We start from the raw sequence: 27,495 nt of genomic DNA on the forward strand, positions 1-27,495 counted from the left end.
GCAATGCCTACCTTTACAAGTTTGCCCAATCTAATTGAAATTATATGCAGATCTTCATCGTCAATGTAATATGAGGATCAATAGTTTAATTCCTTAGTGGGTTAATGAAACTAACGAGCAATTTCTGATTTTAATTTTTCAAAATCAATTTTTAGTGGACAGTTCTTGATAGTCACATTGGGTAAATTTAGGATTTTTGCTAATACGTATAGTGATTTGACGCCGTGAGTAAAGTTTGAAGCTCTCTTTTTATGGTATTTTGCCATAGAAATTATAAATTCGGTATATGTTTATCACCATGATCAAGGTAAAAAAAAAAAAAATTATTAATGAAAGTAATTTTTTTCCTCCCTGTTCAAAAAAATCCACCGCATTCAGCGCTCCCTGCGTGAGCGCTCTCGCTTCCCTCTCCTTCCTGGCAAAAGCCCGTATTCATCCTTCCCTCTCTTCTCCACTCTGCAATTCCCGATCGCTCCTTCCCTCTCCGCTTCGCTCCCGCCATCGTCCCGGCGCGTCCCTCCGCATCTCCGACCGCTCGGCGCGGCACGACCTCGCCGCTCGAATCCGTCGCTCGCGCGTCTCTCTCTCCGCCACCTCGCGGATTCCCGGTCGTCGCGCCCGCTCGAATCGACCGGGGCAGTCGATCTGGCTCCGGCCTCGAGGAGGGTGGGGGAGTTGAGTTGATTTGATTTGATTCGCGCGGGGGAGAGCGGTGGATCGAGCGAGGTCAGATGGGGCAGGGCTCGAAGAAGAAGAAGAAAGGAGGGAAGAGGAGCAAGGGGAGGACGCCTTCCAAGGACAAGCATGCCGACGAGGACAATGAGCTCCTCGCCGAGGAAATCACTGCCCTGTGAGTCGATCCCGTTGCTTTGTTAATAATTCCGCATTCTTTTTTCCCAATGCCAGCCGGGTTTTCGTGTTCACGGTGATTTATCTGCTTGGAAGGTTTCAAGTTTGTATTTTTCAGCTGGGACACTTGCTCCTCGAGTCTCGTTTATTCTACTCTGCCATTTGTGGAGTCTGTGAAGTATAATGCTACTTCATTCTAGTTACTACGCGTGCATCGACTTGGCTTAGTTGATGGGTTGTAGCGAATGAACACTGGAAGCTTGTTGTCTTTCTATTTTGCGATTACTGAAGTAAGTGATGTGCAATGGTCCAGGTCCGCGATATTTCAGGAAGACTGCAAAGTTGCAGAAACCCCGCCGAAAATCGTCATTAAGCTCAGGTTTCTTTTTAGTCGGTGTTCTGTTAATCGCATGGATTTTGATTATCTATCGTGGTTATGGATATGTTTTGGCTGGAATTAATCAGGCCTTACTCAAAAGACACGGGTTTTGATGATCTGGATGTTTCAGCCCTTCTTTTTGTAAGGTCAGTGCTCTAAATTTGGTATTAACACTATCTCTCTTGGTGTCGATTATTATGGTTCTGCCTCTCCCTTAATGTCTTTTTCTGATACAGGTGCTTACCCGGGTATCCTCACAAGTGTCCAAAGTTGAAGATCATACCAGAGAAAGGTTTATCTGAAGCTGACGCAGATAAGCTTCTCTCTCTCCTACATGAGCTGGTATGAACTGGTTCTTGGTTTTATACAACCCTTCTCAAGAGGTCTTTCCCTTTTTATATTCCTTTTCTGGTTGGGTGTTGATTGGGAAGTGCTATACAATTTGTTTTTCCCAAACAAGACCACAGACACTCCCTCTTGTATGTAAGTCAGGATCTTTCATTTAGTATATAGAGTGTAGGCACAACTATGTCAACTGACGCATAAGCACAATAACAGGAATATTAAAAGGGTACCAAGCGGGTATCACCTCAGCACAAAGCTAGATACAAGAGACTTTGTCCTTACAGAATATCACGAGTTTGCCACTGGAGAACTGTTAATATTCCCCCTCAAGATGGAGCATGGATATCAATCATGCCCGGATTGCAAATATGGAAGTATATCGTAATTCTCCTCAATCCCGTTTGGAAAGTATCTGCTAACTAGTCTATGGACTTCACAAGGGGTACACGAATGAGAAACCATCTAATTTCTCCTTTATGAAGTTCCTGTCAGTCTCAACCAACTAGCTTGTTGTAGCTGTTGATCTTTTTCTTGGTACCTACATTTCTCCAAATAGATTTGTTTCTAATTTGCCCTCTATCGTGTGCCCACACATCCAGAGATGTATTATAATTTCTGCTACACTTTGTTTTGTGCACATATCGGTGTTTTAAATCATGCAGTGTTTTGTGCCATGGAGCATTGAAGGGCTTATTGCTGTCCCATGGAATTTTACCTTGGGCTTAAGGAGCATTTAATTATTGCAAAGGATGCTAGAAGCACTTTTGTAGTTCATGCGATTTGCTTGTACTCATGGGTGAGAAGTCATATGTTTTCTGCATCATGTGGCAAAAAATAGATCCAAAGTATAGACATTGTACTCTTTTTGGGACTACCTGGTCTTTGATCCTCATCAAGGGAATAGTTTTAACTTTCACTCTTACCTAAGTTAAACTCCTAATACTCTCGACTTTTGTGAAATTGGACATAAACACTCATTTTTGTTTGGCAAGCATGGAGGGGAGGGATAATTACTGAACATCGTAGCTTTCTTTCCCACTAAAATTTACTTCAATTTCCACACCCACCCAACAGTTTACTGCACTTCTCCTCCTTACCAAACAAAGCATCAGATTCAAATGTTCTTTTCAAAGCTCCAACTTTTGTTTGCTCCTACCTGGTTTGATGTGCTCACACTATAATGCAGAAGTCATACATTGAGGGATATCAAATCGTTTATAAATGGAGAAAAGAGGTTTTACTAATTAGAGCTCATCCTTGATGTAACTTGGCAATTTTTCTGTTTCTCCTCCACACGTCTGACTAAAACAATGGCACCATCGTATATATCCTGAGTATGGGATTTTATCGATCAACTAATGATACCAAAATATATAGTGATTTTTCAACAAATTCATCCCTGAAAGCAAAAATGGGACTCGCAATTCCCTTTAGAATTGGCACATACAAATGTGGCTGAAAATTTAATGGGAGGAACCTACTGAAAATGCAAGGAAGGAACAAAAACATGAATCACCCCCTTTTAACAAAATATTTAGTGATTTTTTAATAAATTTATTGCTGAAAGCAAAAGTGGGACTCACAACTCCCTTTAGCACTGGCACAAACAAATGTAGCTGAAAATTTCATGGGAGGAGCCTACTGAAAATGCAAAGGAGCAAAAACATGAATCATCTCCTTTTAGCTCTCAGTTAGAGTTGATAGTTGTGGGTGGGCATTTGGTGTCCGGATTATGTATACATTATCTTTGTTTGTCTTCCAGCTAGCTTTGCAGGTTTGTTATATGCCTTTCCCAGATATTGTCAAATTTATTGCAGTTGAGATAAACAGGCATTGGACATAATACATGCTCATATTTCAAGAATGCTATCTTTTTGTGCAGAAATTTGAAGTATGTACATATGCAAGTAATATGGATGTACTAGCGATAGAGCAGCTAAATCCATGGTTATATATTGTTAATGTCTTCAGTGTAATTCATTTACGGTCATTTTTGCCTGATAACCTTGATGAACTTTATAGGGCAGTGTCCAAGGAAGTGTTTACAGTTATAAAGGAATAGAGAAAAATGCAAGCCTGTCTACTCTACTAGGAATAGAGAAAAATGCGAGCCTGTCTATTCTGCTAGTCTATAACACGACTACACTTTACATTATGTCTCGTTCAACATGTGGAGACTTTGAGTACAATGCGTTTTGTTGATCATCACTCTCTTTTGTATTCAGGCAAATTCTAATGCTCGCGAAGGACGTGTAATGATTTTCAATTTGGTGGAGGCTGCTCAAGAGTTTCTGTCTGAGATTGTCCCACTAAACCAAGCACAAAAATCGGTATGCTTGAAGACTCCTTTGATGTAGTGCAATTCATGATTTTAATATAGCTATGGTGGAATTATCAATTTTGTGAGGTTTGTTTTCTGCAGTAAGTTTAATTTGACCTTTTCATCCTCTTCGGACCACTTTTGGAAAGAACAATTTGTTGTATGGCAGGGACGTTGTTTGACAGGATGAAAATTACCATGTATTTCTTTGTCCTGAAATTGTCAATGGTGCGAAAGTGAATTTTTATGCACTTTCATCAGTATATGCAGAATTAAACCTGTATGCGAAAATGTTGGAATGTATTAGGAAATCTTCTAGAATTTCTCCCTGATTATATTACGTGATTATATTACGTGATATTATGTGATTTGTTTTTTATTCTGATTGCTGTAAATTAGATATTGATAGATATTAGAGGCAACTTAGGATCTTTATCTATATAGGTTTCTTACCTAATTTAGATTCTCTGTTCATGTATTTATACTCATTGTAATCACTCTATGAGAGATAAGAAAACAGATTCTTTTCTTCATGGTATCGAGCTCAAAGGTCCTTCATCTATTCACCTCGAGTAATTTTTTTTTTTTTTCTTTCGTTCGATCACTATGTCGGACGAATCATCAACCACCCAATCTAACCCTCCATCACTTCTTACAAAATCCACCGAAGCTCATCCCATTCAGATCACTTCCATAAAGCTGAATGGTGATAATTTTTTCGGTGGTCTCAATCCGTTCGAATGTATATACGGGGTAGAGGAAAAAGTGGCTATCTGACGGAGATAATGCAGAACCAGCGACAGATGACCCCACTTGGGCTGTCTGGGATGCAGAGAATTCAGCGATTATGACGTGGCTGACCAACTCCATGGAAGAAGATATTGGTGCAAATTATCTGGCTATTATACCGCAAAGGAACTGGGATGCGGTGTGTGAGATGTATTCAGATTTGGGTAATCAATCTCAAATCTACGAGTTAACCTTGAAGCTAGGGAAGATGCGACAAGGAGAGGAAACTGTCACAAAATACTTTCACTCCTTGAAACGTTTGTGGCAGGAATTGGATGTATTCAATGATCATGAGTGGATGTGTATTGAAGATGGTAATCGATACAGGAAAATTGTAGAAGCGAACGTATTTATGCTTTCCTAGCGGGGCTTAGAGATGAGTTTGACGAAGTACGGGGCAGAATACTTGGGAAGCAGCCTCTTCCACCTATTGGAGAGGTCTTCTCGAGAGGTTCGGAGAGAAGAAAGTAGACGGGGAATAATGCTGGGCAAGTCGGCTACCGGCGGAAAGGATGGATCATTGGAAGGTTCAGCATTAACTATATTTGAAGACAAGAAGGGCCATGTTCCTACAACAATAGTTTCCGAGGCAAATATAAGCAAGATCCCCATTAACTTGCGAAGATCGATGGGAAATCTCGTATTTGGTGTGATTTTTGCAACAAACCCCGTCATACACGGAGACCTGTTGGAGGATTCATGGCCGTCCAGCTTCTACAACTAGTGAAGCAAGGAGACCAACTTCATTTAGCCGTGATAATAAGTCTTCTCGCGTATGCCTCCTACAGCTAATGAGGCCACTTTGCATTCTCTTTCAGCAAAGAACAACTAAACCATCTTCCGCAACTACTTCAGGCTGGGTCCGTATCGGGTAATCCTACTTTTGCTTCGATTGCCCACCAAGGTAGAAATCTAAATGCCCTCTCTTGTTGTTCACAATCTGTACCTTGGATCATTGATTCGGGGCATCCGATCATATGACTAATCTTCCATATTTGTTCAAATCCTATATTCCTTGTCCCGGCAACCAAAAAATTCGGATTGCCGATGGGAGTTTTTCATCTATTGCGGGCAAAGGATTAGTTCCACTTTCGAGTCTATTAAACTTCATAATGTACTGCATGTTCCTAAGTTAGCCTGCAGCCTCTTGTCTGTTAGTAAACTTTCTAAAGAGTCTAATTGCCGTGTTGTCTTTTTTGCTTCCCATTGTGAGTTTCGGATCGGATCTCGGGGAAGACGATTGGCAATGCTAGGATGAGGGATGGTCTTTACTATTTTGAAGAGTTTGTCTCTAATAAAAAGCTCGGGCGTATGGAACTTTCAGTTCTTCCCCTGTTCAAGAACAAATAATGGTTTGGCATCATAGATTAGGCCATCCTAGCTTTAGATATTTGAAACATTTGTTTTCTCATTTGTTCAAAGATGTGGATGTTTCTTCACTACATTGTGACAATTGTTTTTTTTCTAAAAGTCATCGTACTCATTATAATCCAAAACAGTATCGTGCATCATCTCCTTTTTACTTAATCCATAGTGATGTTTGGGGTCCTTCACCCATGTCAACAAAAACTGGAAAACGATGGTTTGTTACTTTTATAGATGATCATACCCGTTTATGTTGGACATACTTGATGAGCGCCAAATCTGAAGTTGAGTCATTGTTCAAAAAATTTTATCAAATGGTTATGACTCAATTCCGTACTACTATTAGTATTCTTCGTGCTGATAATGGTACTGAATATTATAACCAATTTTTGGGGAGTTTTTGACAGAAAAAGGCATCATTCACCAGTCAACTTGCCGAACTACACCCCAACAGAATGGCATTGCTGAACGCAAAAATCGCCATCTCCTTGAAGTATCGCGTGCCCTCTTTTTTTTCAATGCATGTACCTAAATACTTATGGGGAAGCTGTGCTAACAGCATCTTATCTAATTAATAGGTTGCCTACTCGGGTATTAAATTACACTACTCCCTTAAATTGTTTCAAAAAGTGTACCCCACAGCTCGTATTTTTTCGATATTCCTCTAAGGGTGTTTGGTTGCACTACATTTGTCCATCTCCCAATTCGGTGTCGATCTAAATTAGATCCTCGGGCTGAAAAGTGTGTGTTTATAGGGTATGCACCTAATCAAAGAGGTTACAAGTGTTACAATCCACATACTTGGTAAAACTCATATCACTATGGATGTAACATTTATCGAGTCACAACCGTTTTTTTTCTAACAAATCTCTTCGGGGAGAATGGCGAAGTTAGTGAAGAGATTAACTCTCTGTCCTTCCTAATCCTTTGTTTGAATCTTCGAAAACACCTCGCCAAATCTTGATGTGTCAAAGATAGGGAGAAAAGTTCAAGATCACAATGTGATCAATAAGCCCGAGCTTCAGGTTTATACTAGAAGGAAAACTCTTCAAAATATTGCAGATCGAACTTTGTCCCGGAGCCTCATCCGTCTACAACCCCGAGATGATCTCTTGCCTTCGTCATCGTGTGATCCTAGTAGTACTCTTTTTCCCTCCATTCCTATCTTAAATTCTGATACTAATGCTTCTAATCTTGATATGCCTATAGCTCTTAGAAAAGGAGTTAGATCATGTACTAAGCATCCTATATCAAAACATGTGTCATTCCAAAAGTTATCTCATCATCATAGAGCATTTGTGTCAAATCTGTCTCACATATCTATTCCTAGAAATATCCATGAAGCTTTGAAGGATCCAAAGTGGAAGATGGCTGTTGAGGATGAAATGCTTGCACTTAAGAAGAATGGCACATGGGAGTTGGTTGATACACCAGAAGAAAAAAAGATCGTTGGCTGTAAATGGGTATTTACTTGTAAATGTAAACCCGATGGGAGTGTTGAGCGGTATAAAGCAAGGTTAGTGGCAAAGGGGTTCACTCGGACTTATGGAGTAGACTATTAGGAGACTTTTTGCCCCGATTGCCAAGATAAATTCTGTTCGAATTTTACTATCTTTGGCTGCTACATTTGATTGGCCCTTACATCGGTTAGACGTGAAGAATGCATTCTTGAATGGTGACTTGGAGGAAGAAGTGTTTATGAGTTTACCACCAGGTTTTGCAGAAATCAAGGCAAAGTTTGCAGATTAAAAAGTCGTTGTATGGACTTAAACAATCTCCAAGAGCGTGGTTTGAACGATTCAGGAAGGTGGTTAAAAGATTTGGCTATCACCAAAGTCAAGGAGACCACACTCTATTCTATAAACACTCAAAGGAAGGTAAGCGTGCAATTCTAATCGTCTATGTTGATGATATAATATTAACTGGTGATGACAAAGTTGAGTTGAAAAGCTTGCAAGGGAAGTTGGCTGAGGAGTTTGAAGTTAAGGATTTGGGTGCCTTGAAATATTTTCTTGGAATAGAATTTGCGAGATCCAAAAAGGGCATTTTTATAAACCAACGCAAATATGTTCTTGATCTGCTTAAAGAGACAGGTCTATTAGGATGTAAAGCAGCGAGACCCCGTGGAACCAAATATGAAGCTTGAACTTGCCAAGGCTGAAGAAGTAATAGACCGAGAAAGGTATCAAAGGCTTGTTGGTCGACTTATTTACTTATCTCATACTCGACCTGATATATCGTTTGCTGTAAGTATGGTGAGTCAGTTCATGCACTCACCAGGGCCAAGGCATTTTGAAGCGGTATATAGAATTTTACGCTACTTGAAGGGAAGTCCTGGTAAGGGTCTAATGTTTGAAAACATGGACATCTGGAAATTGAGGTGTTCACCGATGCAGATTGGGCTGGAAGTACTATGGATAGGAGATCTACTTCAGGCTACTGCACGTTTGTTGGTGGTAATTTAGTCACTTGGAAGAGTAAAAAGCAGAGTGTGGTGGCAAGAAGTAGTGCTGAAGCTGAATTTCGATCGGTAGCACATGGTGTATGCGAAAGTTATGTGGATTAAAGGTATCTTAGATGAACTACAAATTCCAAGTTCCATACCAATGAAAGTATATTGCGACAATAAGGCAGCAATCGCAATTGCTCATAATCCCGTGTTACATGAACGGACAAAGCATGTGGAAGTTGATAAACACTTCATCAAAGAAAAACTTGATAGCGGACTAATTTGTATGCCGTATATTTCAAGTGATGATCAGACTGCTGACATTCGACCAAGGGATTACATAGAAGGCAATTCATTCGTCTAGTGAACAAGCTGTCTATGGAAGACATCTTCAAGCCAGCTTGAGGGGAGTGTTGGAATGTATTAGGAAATCTTCTAGAATTTCTCCCTGATTATATTACGTGATTATATTACGTGATATTATGTGATTTGTTTTTATTCTGATTGCTGTAAATTAGATATTGATAGATATTAGAGGCAACTTAGGATCTTTATCTATATAGGTTTCTTACCTAATTTAGATTCTCTGTTCATGTATTTATACTCATTGTAATCACTCTATGAGAGATAAGAAAACAGATTCTTTTCTTCAGAAAATAAATCTATTTTTTTCCTTATAGTGTCCAAGGAGGGGATGATATGTGATGTTCGTGGAAGGTGGGAAAGAATGCTTCATTAGAGTGATGGCTGTAGCTATATAACAGAGTTTATGCACTCTTAATATGCTGTTTCCTTGTTAAAATTTTACGATTTACGGCTATCATTGGAGGACTGATAATGTTGTTGAGATTTATGCAAAAATAAATTCTTTGATAGGGAGAACTCATGAAAATAATTAGGAAAACCTGGTCCTCATGGCATGTGTCAATGTCGTTCAATATGGTGCTTACGGAAGATTTTACCACTAGGACAGTGTCTTGTGAATGGAAACAATTGATGCAAGATCACTCACCTTTTGGATGAAAGGTATTGTTGTAAATACTGTTAGAATTTTCAACCAAAAAGCTTAAGCTTTTAGGTGAAGGGAGACTATAAGTATATGAGACCTGTATAAACCCCATACAAGGGATGTGTAATATTTTAAAATTCCCTCTTATGTGTAAATCGGAGGGAGAGAGGCACGTAGAATTGATGAACTGGGACCCATGGGCTTGCAAAATAAACTAAGGCTTGAATCTAGCTGCTAATACCATGATAGAAACTTCAACTCAAAAGTTTTAGTTTTTAGGTGGAGGGAGACAACATTTATTTAAAAGGCGGTCCTTTCATCTTTCCAAAATGGAAGTTTCTGTTTAGAACTTTTTCTGTTTCAGTTATTACTTCGGTTTCCTTATCAAATTTTTCAGTTCAAAGACGGTAGGTTGAGGGAAACATTTTTGTGTATAATTTTTTTTTTTTTTTTTAATTTTAATTTCGAGATGGTCAAATGTTGGCAACTTTTTTATGATCAAATTATGGAGGACGCCTGTCCATTGTTCAATTATCTAGGTACAGACTACAGTCACATATCCACAACAAATGCCTGAAACTTGCTCATGAGTTCAATGAGCTAATAAATTTGATGTCTAGTTCCACAATGAAAATTAAAGAATATTTTCTCTCTGTAGATTTAAACATTCAAAGAACTTTCCATTTTTATTCCTATTTTAGACTAAACTTATTTCATGATCAAGTCGTATAAAACTAAATATTTTTTTCTTGAAGCTCTCTAATTTTTTAATTTGGATGAAGTTTCCATTTTCTTTAGCAACTTCGGTCGTGTTAGTTAAGAAATATTTTAAGCAATCTAGTTTATTTATTTTCTCTTTCTTTCAAGTTATTATGTAATAAAATTTTTCCAACTTTACTAAGAATATCATTCCACTTGAGTAAGCATACTGTATTCATAAGTTTTAATATATTTTGAAAATTTGAACCTATCATAGTCTTTGTATATTCTTTATCTTGATGTTTTTCTCTGTGAGTTTCATTTGGTATTTTTCTCAAAAAAAACTTGTCAACTGCCACCCTTCATTGCTCATTGAGGGACAAATGCCCCTTAAACTGTTGTCAATTTAAAATCGAATACATGAGATATTCCAATGGATTGTATTTCATTAAATATGCTATATTGTCTCCTTTTTCCATAAAATTTAAATATGCAGTCTTCTTGATGCCATAATTGCCATGAATTTTCTTATGGAGGCAAGAGTAAACTTGTCAACATAGTAAGCTTGTGGGTCTAATGGAGTTGAATTGAAGTGGCTAATGCTCATCATCCTCTCTGATGGTTCTTGACAGTTGGTAGATGACATATATGATATTGAATGGTCGTCATAACTCTTCCTTACTTGAGGCATAGGCAAAATCTACATACACATTTTGTATCTTGTATGCAGCTTTCGGAGGTCCTCTAGCAATAGGTGTTTCCTTGATTGATGTGTTATTGCTATCGTGTATTTGTTCATAAATAAGTATGCTTACTCTTTAAGATTGTGACATGTAAAATTGGTTGTGTTTTAAAGGCTGCTCTTTTGCAGACCTAGGTCCGGTTCAACTTTTGATTGATGATTTTCGTTTGTTTCACCAATTTTAATGTTGATGATGATACTGGTGTGGAAAACTAGCAGATAATTTTGTTCTTATATTAAACCATATTGAGTGGTTCTATCCTGGCCTTTTTCTGAAGGTACCATGCTCAACCAAGGATGACAATGACCCGTTGTTTCAGAAGGACATGGCAGCTTCATTGAACAAAGGTGGCTCTTCCAGAGAACCCTTTGTATATGGTTTTGTAGACCTCTTTGGTAGCTCTGGAGAGTCATGGCATTGGGGTCTGAGTATGGATCAGAGAAGTGAGAAGAATTCTTCTGTACAGTTGCATGCATCAGGAGTTTCAAAATTTCGATCTGAGCTTCCGGATAAGAAGGTTAATAAAGGTTTAAAGCTACAAACAATGCTAGATAAGAAGCAACCATCAGTGCTCTTCCCTACTAACAATTTGGAAAAGCTTGAAGAAGAAAATGATAATGATGAGAAGAGTATGTCAACTTCCTCTTCTAGTGAAGAAATGATGGAGAAGTTTGTAGAATTTGGTTTTGGAGGCGTGGAGGTAAAGAATCTTATTTTTTGTTGCACAAATATGTGGAAGTAAAATGTTTGGTTTCCTTTATATCTTTTAACTGATTTTGATGAACATAAAATAATTCCTGCTTCTAGTTTCTAATACATCGACTTGGAGCCTATGTAATAGTGCATTTTCCATATCCTTTCCTGGTTACCGTGAATGAAACATAGTAAAGGCATGTAATGCAGAATGTGGTTTTCCAGGAACATGCCTTCGATGTTGGCTATGAAGATGGCAATAATGATGATGACGACGACGACGACAGCAGTGGCTGTAATTTTGCTGATGTGGATGATGATCACGATCATGTTCATTCCGATAGCCTGTCATCTGAGTCCATGATTCATCATCAAGCACCTCAAATTGTCAAGAAAGATCTGATACTGGTGTTGTTTTCTGCTCTATTTTTCAATGGTTTTACTTGCTTTGTAATTACACCAAGTCAAAGTAATGTGCATATCTATTTATGTTGCAGGTTCATCTCCTTCGTCTCGCTTGTGCTTCTAAAGGGCCATTGTCTGATGCTTGCCCTCAAATAGCCTTGGAACTATACAATCTGGGAGTATGTGATTAAGGTGCTTTTTGTCCGTATAATGTTATTGGTCCACTGACTAAACTGTGCTTTTTGGTGGTTTTGTTTAGATTCTTTCTGATTGGGTACGTGATTTGGCATTAAAACAGTCCTCACTGTTTAAGAGAACTTTTGATCTTGCTTTTCAGCAGCATGCGGTCAGCCTCTCTTCTCTCTCCCTTCTTTCATCTCCTATTATTTGACAGATTACTCTGGAGTATTTTCTGTAATCCGTCTTGTTGTTTGTTCTGCAGACTTCATCAAAAGTTTCTCAGTTTTGGAAGCCTACAGCTGATATTGTGCAGCCCAGTACTCTTCCTCCAAGTTCCCGCTATCTCAATGACTTCGAGGAACTTCAGACTCTTGGTAAGATATCACCTTCTCAACTTTTCTTCTTAAATTTTGGCATAATTTGAATGTCATGAAGTAAATCGCAACAATATAGTACCTAATAATTGATTTTGAAGTATGGGGTTGCACTATTAGTTGATATGAGTGAAGTTGACTGACTTGGGAAACACATTGAGTAACAGCAGTTTTATTTCTGTTTGGTTTCGCTACTGTCTTGAGAAATTGGTGGCTATCACTTCTCAGTCATTTTGTTTCTATGCATGACTCCCTTGGAATTGTTTCTCTTGTTTGGTATGAGAATTACTGCCTCATTTTTCTTTCTTCACATGGAGCATGAATAGTGGGAAGTGCTGTAAACTGGTGCTTTATATGCCTATTGAAATATACATTCTATATTTGAAGGGAACATTGGGATTAGAGCTTTATTAGTTGAATTTAGAGTTGATATAAAAATCCCAAGGATATCCCTTCTTGACCATGATCTTCTTAGGCAATCCATGTCGGGCAAACGGTTTCTTACTGGCTGCCCATTCTTTTCCATTTTAAATTACATGTTCACACTTTAAGCTTTGAAAGCTCTTTCATGTGCATAGCTAGATTTACAATCGATGATGAGGGAGGCAAGGCAAGCACTAACAAGAAAATTTTGGTCATGCTGGTAGGCCTACTTGGTCAGGAGAGCAAATAGTTGACAAATAAAGAGGGAGGGAGAGAGCTTAAGTTTTTGGCAAAATGGTTATTAAACTGGAATACTTTGGCAAAAATGGTTGTTGAACTGGAATACGATACCGGGACAGTGTCATGCTCAGACAATGCAAATTTTGCATTGGTGACGTTGTTAAGCTCGGACAATGTAGATAAAGTAGTGACTTCACTTATAGTCATTCTTTCAAATTTGAGGAACTCTACTCCAATTGAAATGTAACTATAATGACCTCAAAATGGATTTCTATACTAGTACCTTAATGTAAGAAGGACCAACATAAGCTGTGGTATCTGCAGGTCAGTTGTCCATTCAAGTTCGTTTTTATTACTTCTGCCATGCTTTGACGAGTGTGCCCTTTTCAAGTGAGAATAGTTTTAAGAAACCGTTTTTGCAAGTGAAGATAAGATTGAAATTGGACTACCTGTTTACCTTTTGATTTTGTTTTGTTTAAAAATTATATGTTTCCTCTCATTTAATGAAACAGGTCATGGTGGTTTTGGCCATGTTGTCCTTTGTAAGAATAAATTGGATGGTAGGCAATATGCGGTGAAGAAAATCCGGCTCAAGGACAAAAGCTTGCCTCTGAATGACCGTATATTAAGGTAACTTCTCACTGATATATGAAAAGCTATCTGAGAGTAAATTTCTCTATTGATGCAGAACTTGCACCATAATTTGAGTAAATATGTTGAAAACCACTTAATCTTGGATTGATGATATTTCTTTTTGTTGTTTCGGCCTATCTTTTAATCTTCTTAAGGGGAGTGTTTGTAGATTACAAGATTGACATGAAGGGGACTTTAGAAAATTACTGTTATTTTAACTGAATAATGTGATTGACTTTGGAGTGGAAAGTTACTATGCTTTTTTTTTTTTTTTTTTTTGGTAAAGAAAAGTTACTATGCTTTTGTAGACAGTTTAGTGCTTAAATGATTTTCGATCAGAAGGGTGTCTATAACCACTTCCATTGTAGCTGGGAGCTAGTTGTAATTATGGTGGATGGATCATTTTTGTATCAGTTGCATTTGGAAAAAGGAGGATCTCGGTGTGGTTATATGTGGTTTGTACGGTAGTCATCCAATCATCCCTTTATTTGTGGCCTATCAGCTTACTGTGATTGCTGGTGGAGGGAATTGTGAAGGGATGGCAATGAATTTATATAGGCCATTTCTTTAGGTTAATGATAGCTAGCTGATGATACTTGGGTAAATTACTGGCAGACTTGTCTATGATAGAGGCCCCCTTCTGATTCAATTTAAGGTCTAAGTTATTCAATAGCCTTGTTTGACTTTATAGAATACTTAATGACATGAAATTATGTCAATTCACTGCCAAATTCGTCAAATTTGTTGTGGCAATTGATGTTGCCAATTAAAATTTAGTCAGGTTCTTTCTTCTTCAATGCACCCTATTAATATCATACAAATAGAAGGGAAAATATTAACTTCTTTTTTCTTGTTTCATCATCTCAAGTTTTTAACAGTCCATTTACAGGGGAGAAGGCTTCATTCTGTTTAGTTGCACTTCTCTACCCAGATATCCTTTCCCTATATTGATATGAGCTTCTCAATTTTACGTAACGCGCTCAATTAGTTTTGTATTTTACTACTAATATGCTACTTAGTTATAAAACGATATTATTTTCTCTAAATTTGTGGTCAGGATTATCTGACAATGCATTGTTATTTTTTAGTACCATATATTGTGGGAATGGCTTGGGACTAGTATCTGCTTGGAAGGGAACATTGCTGGTTTTAAATACATGGATAATTGCACAATGTGTCCATGGGGAGTACAGTCGTCTTTTCTGTGCAGCCCAGTGGTTATATCATCTCTTCTTTGGCAATCTATTTTCCTTTAACAGAATGACTGATTGGATGGGGAGGTTTGATGGAGAAGCTGTAGTTTGCACGTTCATTGTCGTGCTTCTGTAGTATTCCTTGAGCAGTTTTTGTAATTATGTTACTAGCTGAACAGTAGTTGCTAAATGGCACAATAAGCAAGTCATAAAAGCTTTGCAGATTCCAGTACACTTGCTATGTACAGTTGAGCTTTTTGGTTCATGTGTAAGGATGTGCCATGCAAATTCTTGTACCTGTTAGAAACATTGCACATCGTTGACTGATTTTCTTGGTGATATTGTCTCACTTAACCCCCTGGAACATATAGATGACCAATCTGGAGAATGGAAACACTGTTGCATGAAATGCTTAAGCAAATGGAACAAGCAAAGAAAGTGATTATGTTTCCCATGTTCTCCGACTCCCATTGCCAAATGTCAATCAAGTGGCAAGCATTTGCTAATTCGGTTATCAATATATGACACAGTATTTTTACTCTGTAGGTTAGTATAGTTCATTAAATGTGTGACATTTGCTGGCTTGACTCTTTTTTTGGAGTTTTATTTATTTTTCAATGTAGTGCTACAAATTTCACTGTCCAGATTTCATGTGATCTTATGATGTGTGTATATGCATTAACAATGTGGTTGTGAACAGGGAAGTGGCCACTCTATCACGTCTGCAGCATCACCATGTTGTGCGGTACTACCAGGTAATAAGTAACCTTTTCATGGGATTTCTTTTCTTTACTCTACTGCTCTTACTTCAGGCTCAGGGATCAACCAGTTTTGCTTTTATAGACTGTTGTTACTCTTTGTTGACATTTGAACTTTTACATATAAATGAGCTTCAATTCTGTTGTTGATGGCAGTTCTATCCAAAATACTTGGTTTTTATTTGTTTTAATTCTGAATCTGTAAATTGTTTAATACGAATGTGATTTGGAAAACTTTCCAGGCATGGTTTGAAACGGGAGTTGCTGGTTCACATGGTGATGTTGCTTGGGGTTCTATGACTGCAGCAAGCGCCACTGTAAGTGACCGGAACACAAGCTCCATTGACGTCTATGGGCAAGATAACAAACTTGAATCGACGTACTTGTACATTCAGATGGAGTACTGCCCTAGGTATAGTTCTTGTATGTTTGACTAATAGAACTATTAGTCAACCATAATTTTTCCTTGGCCAAATATTGCTAGATGTACGAGTTGGGAAATATTAGTATGTCTGTAATCATAAGTGCTGATATTTTGGATGCATCTTTTTTTTTGGTCATGGGTGTCCATTATTCATCTAGCATAACACATTTACAGTATCCTATTAATTCCACTCCATTAGTGGCATTTCCCGGTTAAGCCATCTAAACAATTTTTTCCTTGTTTTGCCAGAGGTGTTTCTTCTTCTATCTTGTCTTCTAACTGGATTACTGTTGAGATACCTTAGCACCAGTTATCACGTGACAATATCATATGAAACTATTCTTGCAAGCAAATCACAAATTGGAATCCAAATCATGTGTAACCTTTGTGCAACTGACACTTTTCATCTTAAAGTGTTGTCGCACATCACTTACAATATTTTATTATAGTCTTACATCCATGTAGTCTCTTTCCAGGGTATGGCTTAAACTTTTAGTTGGACGTTATATGATGATGTTTTTCATGCCTCATTCAATATCTCATTTTGTGTTTTGACAAAGAAAACTGTAGATTATGTGTACATCTGAAATTTTCTTCTCACTTATGCCTTACAGTTATTCTTATAAATTCCTCTGCTTGAGTTCAAATATGCATGAGCTCTGGTGATTGATACACGTGTATTTTGTATAGAGTGATATATTATACCTGCTAGTAAGAAATTGCATCCTTATTTTATTATTATTATTATTTTTTTTTTTTTGCGGCTTGAAGGACTCTTCGCCAGGAGTTTGAATCATATCAGTTTGACAAGGAAGATGCATGGCATTCGTTTCGCCAAATTGTAGAAGGCTTGGTACACATACATGGACAAGGGATCATCCATCGGGATCTGACGCCGAATAACATTTTCTTTGATGCCCGTAGTGATATTAAAATTGGAGATTTTGGTCTTGGTAAGTTTTGGCAATTACATTTTCTTTGGTCTGACCTAAAAGGTTATGTAAGGTTTTCTTATGCATGGCAAATGTTCAATCAGAGATGTATTTGGAGTGATTTTGATAACTGCTATGTTTGCATGGAAAATGTTCAATCGGAGATGTATTTGGAGTGATTTTGATAACTGCTATGTTCCTGCCAAGCAACCCTTTTTTGATAAAGGCCATATGCACCTGTTCAAACTATCTTCTTTAAGAGTTGATATCAGTAATTGAGAATCTGTGGTATGAAAACATAAATGTGCTGCACATTTGACATTTACTTTTGAGTTCATCGTGAGGTTGAAATAGTTATCCTCCTATTTGTTCTTGGTGTATAGTGATCATAGCAATGTAATAAATAAAGCAGGAGCTCAAGTAAAATAAGATGTTCGAGCTTTTACTTAAGAGAACAAAAAAGTTGAATGGCAACAGTGAATTGATTTTGTCTATTTTGTTGTTGGCATTCAGCAAAATTCTTAAAACTCGAGCAGTTGGATCAGGACCCAAGTTTTATGACCGAAACTACTGGAGTTTCCATCGATCGTACAGGTCAAGTTGGTACCTATTTCTATACTGCTCCAGAAATTGAGCAAGGGTGGCCAAAAATTGATGAAAAGGTACATTGGCCAACTTTGTCTGACTTATTTAAGCAAGTTCTGGGATGAATTATCCAACTGCTTCACTGGCACTCTGCATTATCTGCATCTTTAAAATCTTGACTGGTATTCAATGCAGGCTGACATGTATAGTTTAGGGGTTGTGTTTTTTGAGCTGTGGCACCCATTTAAGACAGCTATGGAGAGACACATTATACTTTCAGATCTGAAACAGAAAGGAAACCTTCCACCTCTTTGGGTTGCTGACTTTCCAGAGCAAGCTTCCCTGCTGCGGCGCTTGATGTCTCCTAGTCCTTCTGAGCGTCCATCTGCAACTGAGCTTTTGCAGAATGCCTTCCCACCAAGGATGGAGTCTGAATTGTTAGACAGTGCGTATTCAAATATGTCATTTCTTTGTGTCTATGTGGCACACGTTACTACGTGCATGTTGCAGTTACCCTGTGCACAACCATGCCTGCATGCATGCACATCTTCTTGCAGGAGAGGCTAGGCCTCGGCTATCATTGGAAACTTGTTTTTGGTGAAATATTGAATAATTGTAAAACAGGAGCTGTTATGACAGTGTTTTACTCATGTCATACTCTATGAATATGTACAGATATTCTTCGTACAATGCGAAATTCAGAGGATACAAGTGTGTATGACAAAGTTGTGAGTTCCATCTTTGACAATGAAGCCTTGAGGATGAAAGACAAACATCAGAATGGGGATGGATTAAATTTGCATAAATTTCATGATTACTCTATCCAGTACCCAGAGTTTGACACTGAACTACGTGACCATGTCATGGAGGTCTCAAGGGAAGTCTTCAGACAGCATTGTGCAAAGCATTTGGAGATTATTCCTATGTGCTTAGCAGATGATTCTCCGCAGATCAAGAGGTTCCTTTTGTTGTGTTCCTGGTCTAATCATCTTACAATGAGAATTTTTTAGCATGCTTTCCTTTCCTTCGGAAAACCAGATGTCCCTGACTATCTCTGTTTTTGTTTACAAGGAGTTCTGTCAAAGTATTAACACATGGTGGTGATATGCTTGAACTTTGCTACGAGCTGCGTTTACCATTTGTTAGTTGGGCTGTCATGCAGCAGGTATCACTTATGAATTCCCTCTTTTTGATTTATTTTTCCTTAACAGAAGTTGTCAATGTTTTCTCTTATCATTGCTTTAATTTATGCTTTCCCATCAACTTGCATAATATCCTCATAAAAGAGGATGCAGATATCTTGTTTTCTTCCACTGAAAAAGTTCATTGTCTTCTTTCTTTCGCTTCAGCACATTCTCTTCGCCTCATCGTTTTTGTTTGTCATTGTCCACCCCCCTCGGACAATGCTTTTGTTCCTTAAACCACTAAAGAAAAGTAAGATTTAATGGAAAAATGGAGTTTTTACTTTGGTATATTTTTCCCTAATGTTGCTGTATATTTGTGAATTTTGGTTGGTAGTTAGCAGGTGGCCATAAATAAGGTTATTAGTGTTTTAAGTGTCTTATGCTCTATGGATGGTTATAGGCATCTTATCATCTCTTTTATTGATCTATTTAGTAAAGATATGGCCTTCGAATATTTTGTCTCTCCCTCTCTTGGAGATCCTAGAATATTTACATGGTGTCAGAGCCACCAAGAGAGGCGATAAACTAAATTGCATGTCAATGATCAGCTTGCTCTATACTTCCAACATGTTTGTTTCCCCTCTACTTGTATTATAGTGGTCTTATGGGGGTCATTTTATTTATACTGTTTCTGAACAGATACAACATAATTAAACATGAATTGAAATTTATCTTGCTGCTTTTGCTTTGGAGATTTTTGAGAACTTTCTCAAGCCATATTAGATCCTATGGCTACAGGATTTGGATTTAGTAATTGAAACTGACTGTGCTTTTGTCAATTTAAAGAAATCTTCATGCAAGCGATATGAAATTTCGTACGTCTTTAGGAGAGCTGTTGGTCGTTCTCCACCAACTCGCTACCTTCAGGTACTTGTGAACGTTTCCATAGTAATAACTCTTATGAATTCATTGTCTCTTGAAAAGAAAGCCCAGAAAGAAAAGTTAAACTCAAGTCAAGTCTTATGTCTTTTCTGTCTGTAATTATCAACAGGGTGACTTTGACATCATTGGAGGTGCATCTGCCTTAACAGAAGCAGAAATTATTAAGGTCTCTCTGTCTCTGACTCTCTCTCTGTGATTCCATTTATCGATAAACATATCAGTTGGACTGTAACAAGAGTCGTGGAGTCTTATTTTGGGCTAAAGTGATTGTTTGCTTGGTGTTGTCATTTGCTTTTTGCCTCTGATATCACCGTGCCTTAATCTGTTCCCCTATTTAACAAATATGTAGAAATTACACAAAACTTTTTATGCAATGCAAGTAATATCTACGGTGCAACCTCAAGCCCACATTCTCTGTTCAAACACTCTCAGCCCATCTTGGTTGTGAAGTTACTAGCAACTTATGTTTTTTCAAGCAACATATTTTAGATGGCTGTCTTCTGTTGAACAACTCAGCTATTTTGCACAGTAATGAAGAGTGTTTCCAAACGCAAGGGAGGCATCTCCTGGGGGCACCCATGCGCAGCATAGCGTAGCTTTGGTGCCATGTCTAGTGTGAGGTGATGGGACATCACCTTGGTGTCATTAGGATAGTGCCTCAGGCGAGGTGCTTCTCTGCTAAGGCAATGCCTCTGCAAAATGTTGTGCTTTTGGAAATTTATGCGCTTATTTAAGTGAAGATGAGGAAAGGATGGAAGCCCTGTTTTGTAAAAGTGAAATATTTTTCAATTTAATTGGAAGAGGTTGACAGTTTTGTGCTAACAGAATGTGCTTAGAAGCTTTTTAGCATCCATTATAGGGCAAAAATTTAAGTGAAGATGAGAAAAGGATGGAAGCCCTGTTTTGTGAAAGCGAAATATTTTTCATTAGAAGAGGTTGACAGTTTTGTGATAACAGAATGTGCTTAGAAGCTTTTCTGCATCCATTATAAGGCAAAAATCTTCATCGTCATCTCTCTCTCTCTCTCTCTCTCTCTCTGTGGCATGTAATTAATAAGAGAATACTTCACTTATTATTTCCCCCACTTCAGTTTTTGCTATACAATAAGTCAATCATCATATTGTTTAACACATTGTTTGTCTATTTGTAAAACGTGTCGCAACTTTAACTTTGTACCTTTATTCACTGAGGTGAGCCCCTAGCTAGGTACCTGGTGCAGTGGATTTCTTGTGCTCCTTGGGCTAATATCTGCATTTTTCTATTAATGTTCGTAGGTCACAATGGACATTGCAAGTCACTTTATCCCCCCTGAATCTTGTGATGTTCATCTGAATCATGGGGACTTGCTGGAAGCAATATGGTCTTGGACAGGTATCAAGGCTGAACACAGACATAAAGTTGCAGAGGTACTTGCATCAATGAGGGTTGTCACACACATTAGTTGTATGTAAATCTGAGCTAACAGGTTCTTCCAATATCTCTTTTAAGCTTCTCTCACTCATGGGTTCGCTGCGTCCTCAATCCTCTGAGTGGAAATCAAAATGGGCTGTGATAAGGCGCCAGCTTTTGCAGGTATAAGCAAATTCACATGGTCTTGTTAATCTCTATGTTTAACACTGCTTCTCTGGTATCTATATAGAGGTCCACATAGTAGATTTCTGAAGTTACACATCTGCAATCTTTTGTACTATCCCTTACTTGATGAGCTAAGTCTTTGTCTGCGAATTGGATCTGGGTTTTAGTTCTGATAGAATAATCTTTCCCAAGTAGTGCTCATATTCTTTTGTTTGGGAATTAATTTAACTTCCAGATGGTGTTGGACAAGAAAGTGGAAGTTGTCCTTTTTTATAAGTACGAGATATTCCTGTTAGTGCATAATTGGTGAGAACTCAACAGAATACTCATTTGAGGGGATATGAAGTGCAATATACATGTGTCCTTAGGCATTTATCCAGCATATCAGAAATTCAATTCATAAATTCATTTTTCTTTTTCGGGCAGCTAGCAACCTCAAAGGATCTACAGCATGTTCTGTACAATAATGGATTTAATGAAAGATCTCTCCTTAAGTAATTCTTCTGATAGAAATGAAGAACACCAAATTAATCATTTTTAGAGATTTAAAGCTCGTGGGATAATTTCTGAGAGAGCTTCATGAAAGCACGACTGAAGGATGGGGTCCTAATGAATTAGGGAGAGGAACTTTTGAACAATGATGAGGCATAAAGTAGACTTTACAGTTCATCATTATCATTAGTCTAGAATGGAAATTTGAAAAGAAAATGGTAGTGAATGTTGCTGGAGGCAAAGGATGAAGTGAACCATATTATTGGTTCAGACTTTGTTCCTGTGCCCAAACCTACCATATTGCAAAAAGCAAGTATCAAAAGATATATAAGTAAGCTCAATCACTAATTTTTCTTCTTTGGGCCAAAGGAGCACTGAAGCTGTTTTTGTATGGACAAATGGTGCATACTAGCATTCTTAATAAAACAGAAGTTTGTTGCTGACAAATGATGTTGGTGAAATGTACAAAATCATAGTGCATAGTATGACTGTTTTCCTCAAGAAAAAGACAAAGTGGATAAGCTGTATAGGATTAGTATCGAGACAGGAATTTCTCTGAAGATAGTTATCCAAAAAAAAATTCTCAAGATCTTATTAATGCCTAACATTAGCTCAATGCCTATATATCATCTTATTATAAATTTTGTGGAAGTGGGAATCAGCATGTATATCTATCAGGTGCTGATGAATGCATTGTAAATAGACCAACTTAAGTATCTTTAATGCTTCGAGTTATTCTTCTTTTGTTTATTATAACACTGGGAACACTGAAATTTAACATTTTCTTTGTACCTTTTCTTCTTATGTATTTTTTGGAGAAAGTGTTCTCGTCTACACATGACTAAACAAGAATTATCTGTTAAATTGGTTGAATGTTATACCACACATTCATTTAACAGTTTGACTTTATAGAGTAGTTGGCAATGGTTTGACAATTTACATGGTATTAAAGCTGAAGGTCCTAAGTTTAGATCTTTCCTTGCCCTTATTTGCCTGCCCAATTGTATGTTTTCATGCTTTAGTCTTATGCCAAAGTCTAGCGTATGCGTGAATAAGAGTTCTATAGTATTTAAAGATTGAACCTTGCCTTTATTAAATGACTTAAACTTTTATAACAGTTGCTGGTGGACTCGTATATGTAACATTTACAGTGTGACTAGTGTCAATAAGCAATCTAGTGGAGTATGCTAAACTTTTTTAATCGTGATTATCTGTGTACCTCTTCATGGGTCCTGTAAACTCTTTTCAGGAACTTAAACTGGGAGAAGGCATTGTAAATAGATTGCAAACAGTGGGATTAAGGTTCTGTGGAGCTGCTGATCATACTCTTTCTAGACTCCGGGGTGCCCTTCCAGCTGGTATAATTGATGTTGTGTATTTACTTTCTTTGATGGATTTTATTTTGGTCATTGACGGCACCTCCTTGGCAGATAAGCCTACTCGCAGGGCGCTTGATGAATTGTCAGTCCTCCTTAGTTATTTGAGAGTTTGGAGGATTGAGAAACACGTCTATATTAATGCCTTGATGCCACCATCAGAGTACTATCATCGAGATATATTCTTTCAGGTATTTGAATTTATACTGTTTATATGAACTATTCATTCATATATGAGTTGAGTACTTTGAACATCTGATATGTGACCATGTTGTGGTTCTGTAATATCATGTACTCCTATTTCTAGTCTCAAAATTGTAGATGCATGTGGCATTTGAATATGTAGCCATGTGTTGGTGTGTTTGAGGCTCAGCACTAATTGTTCCAGTTTGAAAAGATCACTTATCTTGAGTAGTCTAAATGTTTCAAATCTGCCTCTGAGCGACACTAATGCTTACAAAAAGGGTTTGGCAACTGAGATCCTTATGGTGACATATGGCTTGTTGCCTTTACTTTCGATGTGTGGACTATATTTTGTTGCCTTTACTTTCAATGTGTTGACTATATTAATTCTAAATTGAAATACAAATGCAGAATTTCAGATGCTTTACTCTATACATTATCCTGTTGCGTCAAAAATCTGAAAAATATAAGATAATCCATTTTCAAACTTTGGATAATTTATGTTGAGTTGTATGCTATTTTACTTTCCCAGGTACATTTAATACGGGAAAACAACTCTGGATCACTTTTGGAAAGTGCATTACTCGCTATTGGTGGACGCTACGACTACTTGCTTCATCAGCTGTGGGAACATGAACATGTAGGCTATGAGATTTTCCTTTTCTGCTCGATTCTCTATAACTCATAAGCACAAAAACACATATTTCCACCTGGCGAAATAAGTTTTCCTCTAGGATTTATTGAAGGTATTCAACTGGATAATTAAGTTGCACCTTGATTTAGCGGCTGGATGTTCTTATTTGCCAATTTATCTATGGTAGTCCTCAGTCTGGAACCCCAGAATCTGTCATTTTTTGATTCACTTAAATGGCGTGGTCTGTGCCAAGAATTGGTATTTCACTGCCCATATATTATTTCAGGATAATCCTCTTAGGTCACATCACCTCAGTCTTTAATCTTTTTAGGGGAAAACATCACAAGTCGTTATTTCTTTGAGACTTTGAATTTGGTTTTAATATTGGCCAACTATTGATTTGCTTCCTTCACCAATATGACTGATTTTTGGACATGATAGTTCCTGAGCTTGACTATTGTTGGGTTTTGCCGTTCTGACTGTGCCTTTTCCTGCTCAGAAAGCAAGTCCTCCAGGTGCTGTTGGGGTAAGTTTAGCATTAGAGATGATAATTCGGCATTCATCTGTGGAAATAAAACCTTTCAGGTAACATCTTTCTGAAATTTTCACTTGCTTCCTGCTTAAAAGTCATTGACCATAAGTTTTCTCATTTGATATTCATGTTCTTCCCTCCATTTCTTACTCCTGAAGAAATGAAGCTGGCACCAGCGTTCTCGTATGCTCAAGGGGAGGAGGTGGTTTGTTGGTTGACCGCATGGAACTTGTTTCTGAGTTATGGGAGGCAAATATTAAGGTTACCAAAATGAAAATTTCCAATGCTCTTTTTACCTTTCTTGTTATGCTGCAGTTATCGGTTGCTTTTCTGTCTGAAACTCCTTTCTTGCCAACTATCTGATGCAACAGGCAGAGTTTGTGCCGCTACCTGATCCAAGCTTTACAGAGCAATATGAATATGCCAATGAGCATGATATTAAGTGTCTTGTAATCATAACTGACTCAAATGTATCTCAGACTGATTCAGTTAAGGTAAGTCTACTATTTTTGTTGTTTGAACTCTGTAACTAAGTTTTACTGGTGAAAGTATGGACACACTGTGAAAACATACGTTGTAAACATCTAGAAGTCTAGGAAACCATACATTCTTATGCCAATGTTCAGTGTTCAGCATACCTGAAGTGCGAACTTGTACTTATTTGCATCTTGACCCGTGAATGAATTGCCTCTTTTAACCAAAAAGAGAAGCCAAACTTTGCTTCTCAACACAACTGTGAAGCAAATCAAACCATAGGATCTCCTCAGGGTAAGTGCAGAAGCAGAAGTTAATGTTTTGGTTGTTGATCAATTGAGGACTTAATTGTTTATTTTAGTTAATTAAGGACTTATGGTTTAAAAAAACCCAAATCAGGTCTCAAGTTTGTTGTCGGTGAAATTTAGGCATCGAAAAACTGACATGGTCCCCACATGGAATATTTAGTCATCTGCCACGTGTGATTTTTTATGCTTGAATCCCACTGACGTTGAGCTTGAGATCCAATTGTGACTTTTTAAAATTTTAAGTCCTTAAATAACCAAATTAAATTCTTAAAGTTTTCGATTGACCAACGGCAAAATCCTTAAGTTTTGTTTCTGCACTTATCTGGACCTTCTTCCCGCTAATAAAACAGACTTTGACTTAATGAACTGCTTTGTTTTGCTGCACCTTGGCCTAAGTTGGACTTTAGAGAAGTTAATATTCAATTAATTGCCAGTGAATGCATTTTATTAATATAAAAATTCAGAAAAATTAATAAAGAAGTCCAAGAATTAACTAATTAGGTTTTGGCAATTGCATGGATCATTATTTCTAGTTGGTGGATCATTTTTCATTAGGAGTAATGTTATAATTTTGTTAATTCTCTTATCCAAATAAGTGCTCTCTCAAAAGAAAATTGGAACTTGGAATTAGACCTTTTCCAGTTTTCATTTTGTCTTTTATTCATTCTTACTATTCTTTGGCTGTACTATTCTTGATTGCTTCATTCAGTGTCAAACTGATAATACCAGCTAATCAGAATGTTAAAGTTGATATTTTTTGCTTGCTCTTTGGTGGCAAATCAATCTACCAAATGATCCAATAGAATAAATTGTATTGAATTTCCACTTTAGGCCTGCATAGAATTATGTTTTCTGGCTACTCTGCGCTATAATTACCATCTCTTTTTGAGATTAAACCTAGTAAATGTGACATCTGATTTGCCTGAATTGTTGCACACGCTCTCAGATGCAGACACAGGTAAGTAGACATATATGTAGACATTTATATGGCTTCTCACACATAAACAATGTGATTAAAAGGCTAAAAAAAACTGTAACAAATCCTTGAATGCATGTTGGGATGTAAGCCCCTTGCGCCACAAGCTGAATTTACAGTTTTGATGTTGATGAATCATGTCTAAAGTGAAGCAAATAAGGAAGGAATGCATGCACTTGTTTGGAGAAGTCATCTGACAAAGATGTGGTTATCTATAGTTCCCTATAACTAGGCTTTTCAATATTAGTCTTCTACCTACTCATCACATTAGCGTATCTCAATTGTAGTACATTTGGTATCATCAGGGGTATTTGATTCAACGATCTATATCTCCAGGTTCGTCACATTGATCTGAAGAAGGAGAAGAATGTTGAGAGAGGGAGCCTTGTCAAGTTCCTGGCGGAGGCGATATCGACACAATTTAGAAACCCATCTATCTGGATTTAGGATCCAGGTTGTTGTCAGGTTCGTCACCTCTCTCACTTGTTCAAATGAGACTTAAGATGGTTCTCGGGGTTTGATACACGCTGGTTCAGTCTTGTTATCTGAACAATAAAGTTCAGCCCCAAGTCTTATTTTACATGGATTGTTTTGCAGATCTTGTGCCATACTAGTATTTAGGACCCCACTGGTGAGGGCCACCAGTCCAGGTTCCAAAGCAAGAGATTTAGGCCATTTTTGCAGGTGTTAGTTCATCTTCAAATTTTATCCCAGGTTCAGTCATCACCATATACACTGTACAGTCACTCGGAGAGGGAAACACAGGATACAAACTTTTCTCATACATGTAAATGACCATAGGCTTGTCTTCAATTTGTCAGGATAGGAATGACTAATAATCACCACCGTTTTGTTTTTCTTGTCTTGGGTATTTCTTTTCTCCTTTGTCCAGAAAAAGCATTGGCTTGACAGCGATGCGTTTATATTTATTGGACGGAGACGGTGTCTGTACAAAAATGTACATTTGGCTTTCTAGCTGTAAAACGGATTTTCTATATTTAGTCACTGCCTTCAACAGTGCGAGTGTAGAAAATGAAAATTGGTGGGGCTAATTTTTCCCCACTTTAAGCTCTTGTTTATTAGATGCATCGT

General features: G+C 37.6%; 1 protein-coding gene across 11 annotated transcripts; it reads left to right on the plus strand.

The window, feature by feature from the left end:
- The first annotated feature begins 383 nt into the window (after positions 1–383).
- Positions 384–27,471, plus strand: LOC104433692 (eIF-2-alpha kinase GCN2). 11 transcript variants are annotated; one of them, XM_039309623.1, is made up of 30 exons: positions 384–850; positions 1,163–1,228; positions 1,315–1,374; positions 1,465–1,570; positions 3,799–3,903; positions 11,225–11,647; positions 11,851–12,048; positions 12,138–12,224; positions 12,305–12,391; positions 12,488–12,599; positions 13,775–13,892; positions 15,789–15,843; positions 16,089–16,258; positions 17,042–17,223; positions 17,716–17,864; positions 17,983–18,232; positions 18,463–18,745; positions 18,859–18,952; positions 19,758–19,838; positions 19,963–20,019; positions 21,128–21,259; positions 21,342–21,425; positions 23,170–23,278; positions 23,351–23,487; positions 24,012–24,119; positions 24,613–24,698; positions 24,804–24,906; positions 25,017–25,139; positions 26,740–26,868; positions 27,001–27,471. In XM_039309623.1, exons 1-29 carry the CDS (start codon positions 732–734, stop codon positions 26,848–26,850), a joined length of 3,795 nt encoding a protein of 1,264 aa, XP_039165557.1. In that variant the 5' UTR covers positions 384–731; the 3' UTR covers positions 26,851–26,868; positions 27,001–27,471. The 11 variants fall into 11 exon arrangements, with proteins under 11 accessions (XP_039165557.1, XP_010044869.2, XP_039165565.1 ...); XM_010046567.3 differs by having other exon boundaries at positions 11,866–12,048; XM_039309631.1 differs by having other exon boundaries at positions 11,267–11,647.
- The last annotated feature ends 24 nt before the right edge of the window (positions 27,472–27,495 follow it).

This window comes from Eucalyptus grandis, chromosome 1 (genome assembly GCF_016545825.1).
Source record: "Eucalyptus grandis isolate ANBG69807.140 chromosome 1, ASM1654582v1, whole genome shotgun sequence".
NCBI lineage: Eukaryota > Viridiplantae > Streptophyta > Magnoliopsida > Myrtales > Myrtaceae > Eucalyptus > Eucalyptus grandis.

What these genes read in the sequence shown, in the direction of transcription:
- LOC104433692 (XM_039309623.1), top strand. Translation starts at nt 732, where the DNA reads ATGGGGCAGGGCTCGAAGAAGAAGAAGAAAGGAGGGAAGAGGAGCAAG. An exon ending in TCAAGAAAGATCTGATACTG is followed by an intron (nt 12,049 to 12,137) that starts GTGTTGTTTTCT and finishes TTTATGTTGCAG; the next exon opens with GTTCATCTCCTTCGTCTCGC. An exon ending in ACAGACATAAAGTTGCAGAG is followed by an intron (nt 21,260 to 21,341) that starts GTACTTGCATCA and finishes ATCTCTTTTAAG; the next exon opens with CTTCTCTCACTCATGGGTTC.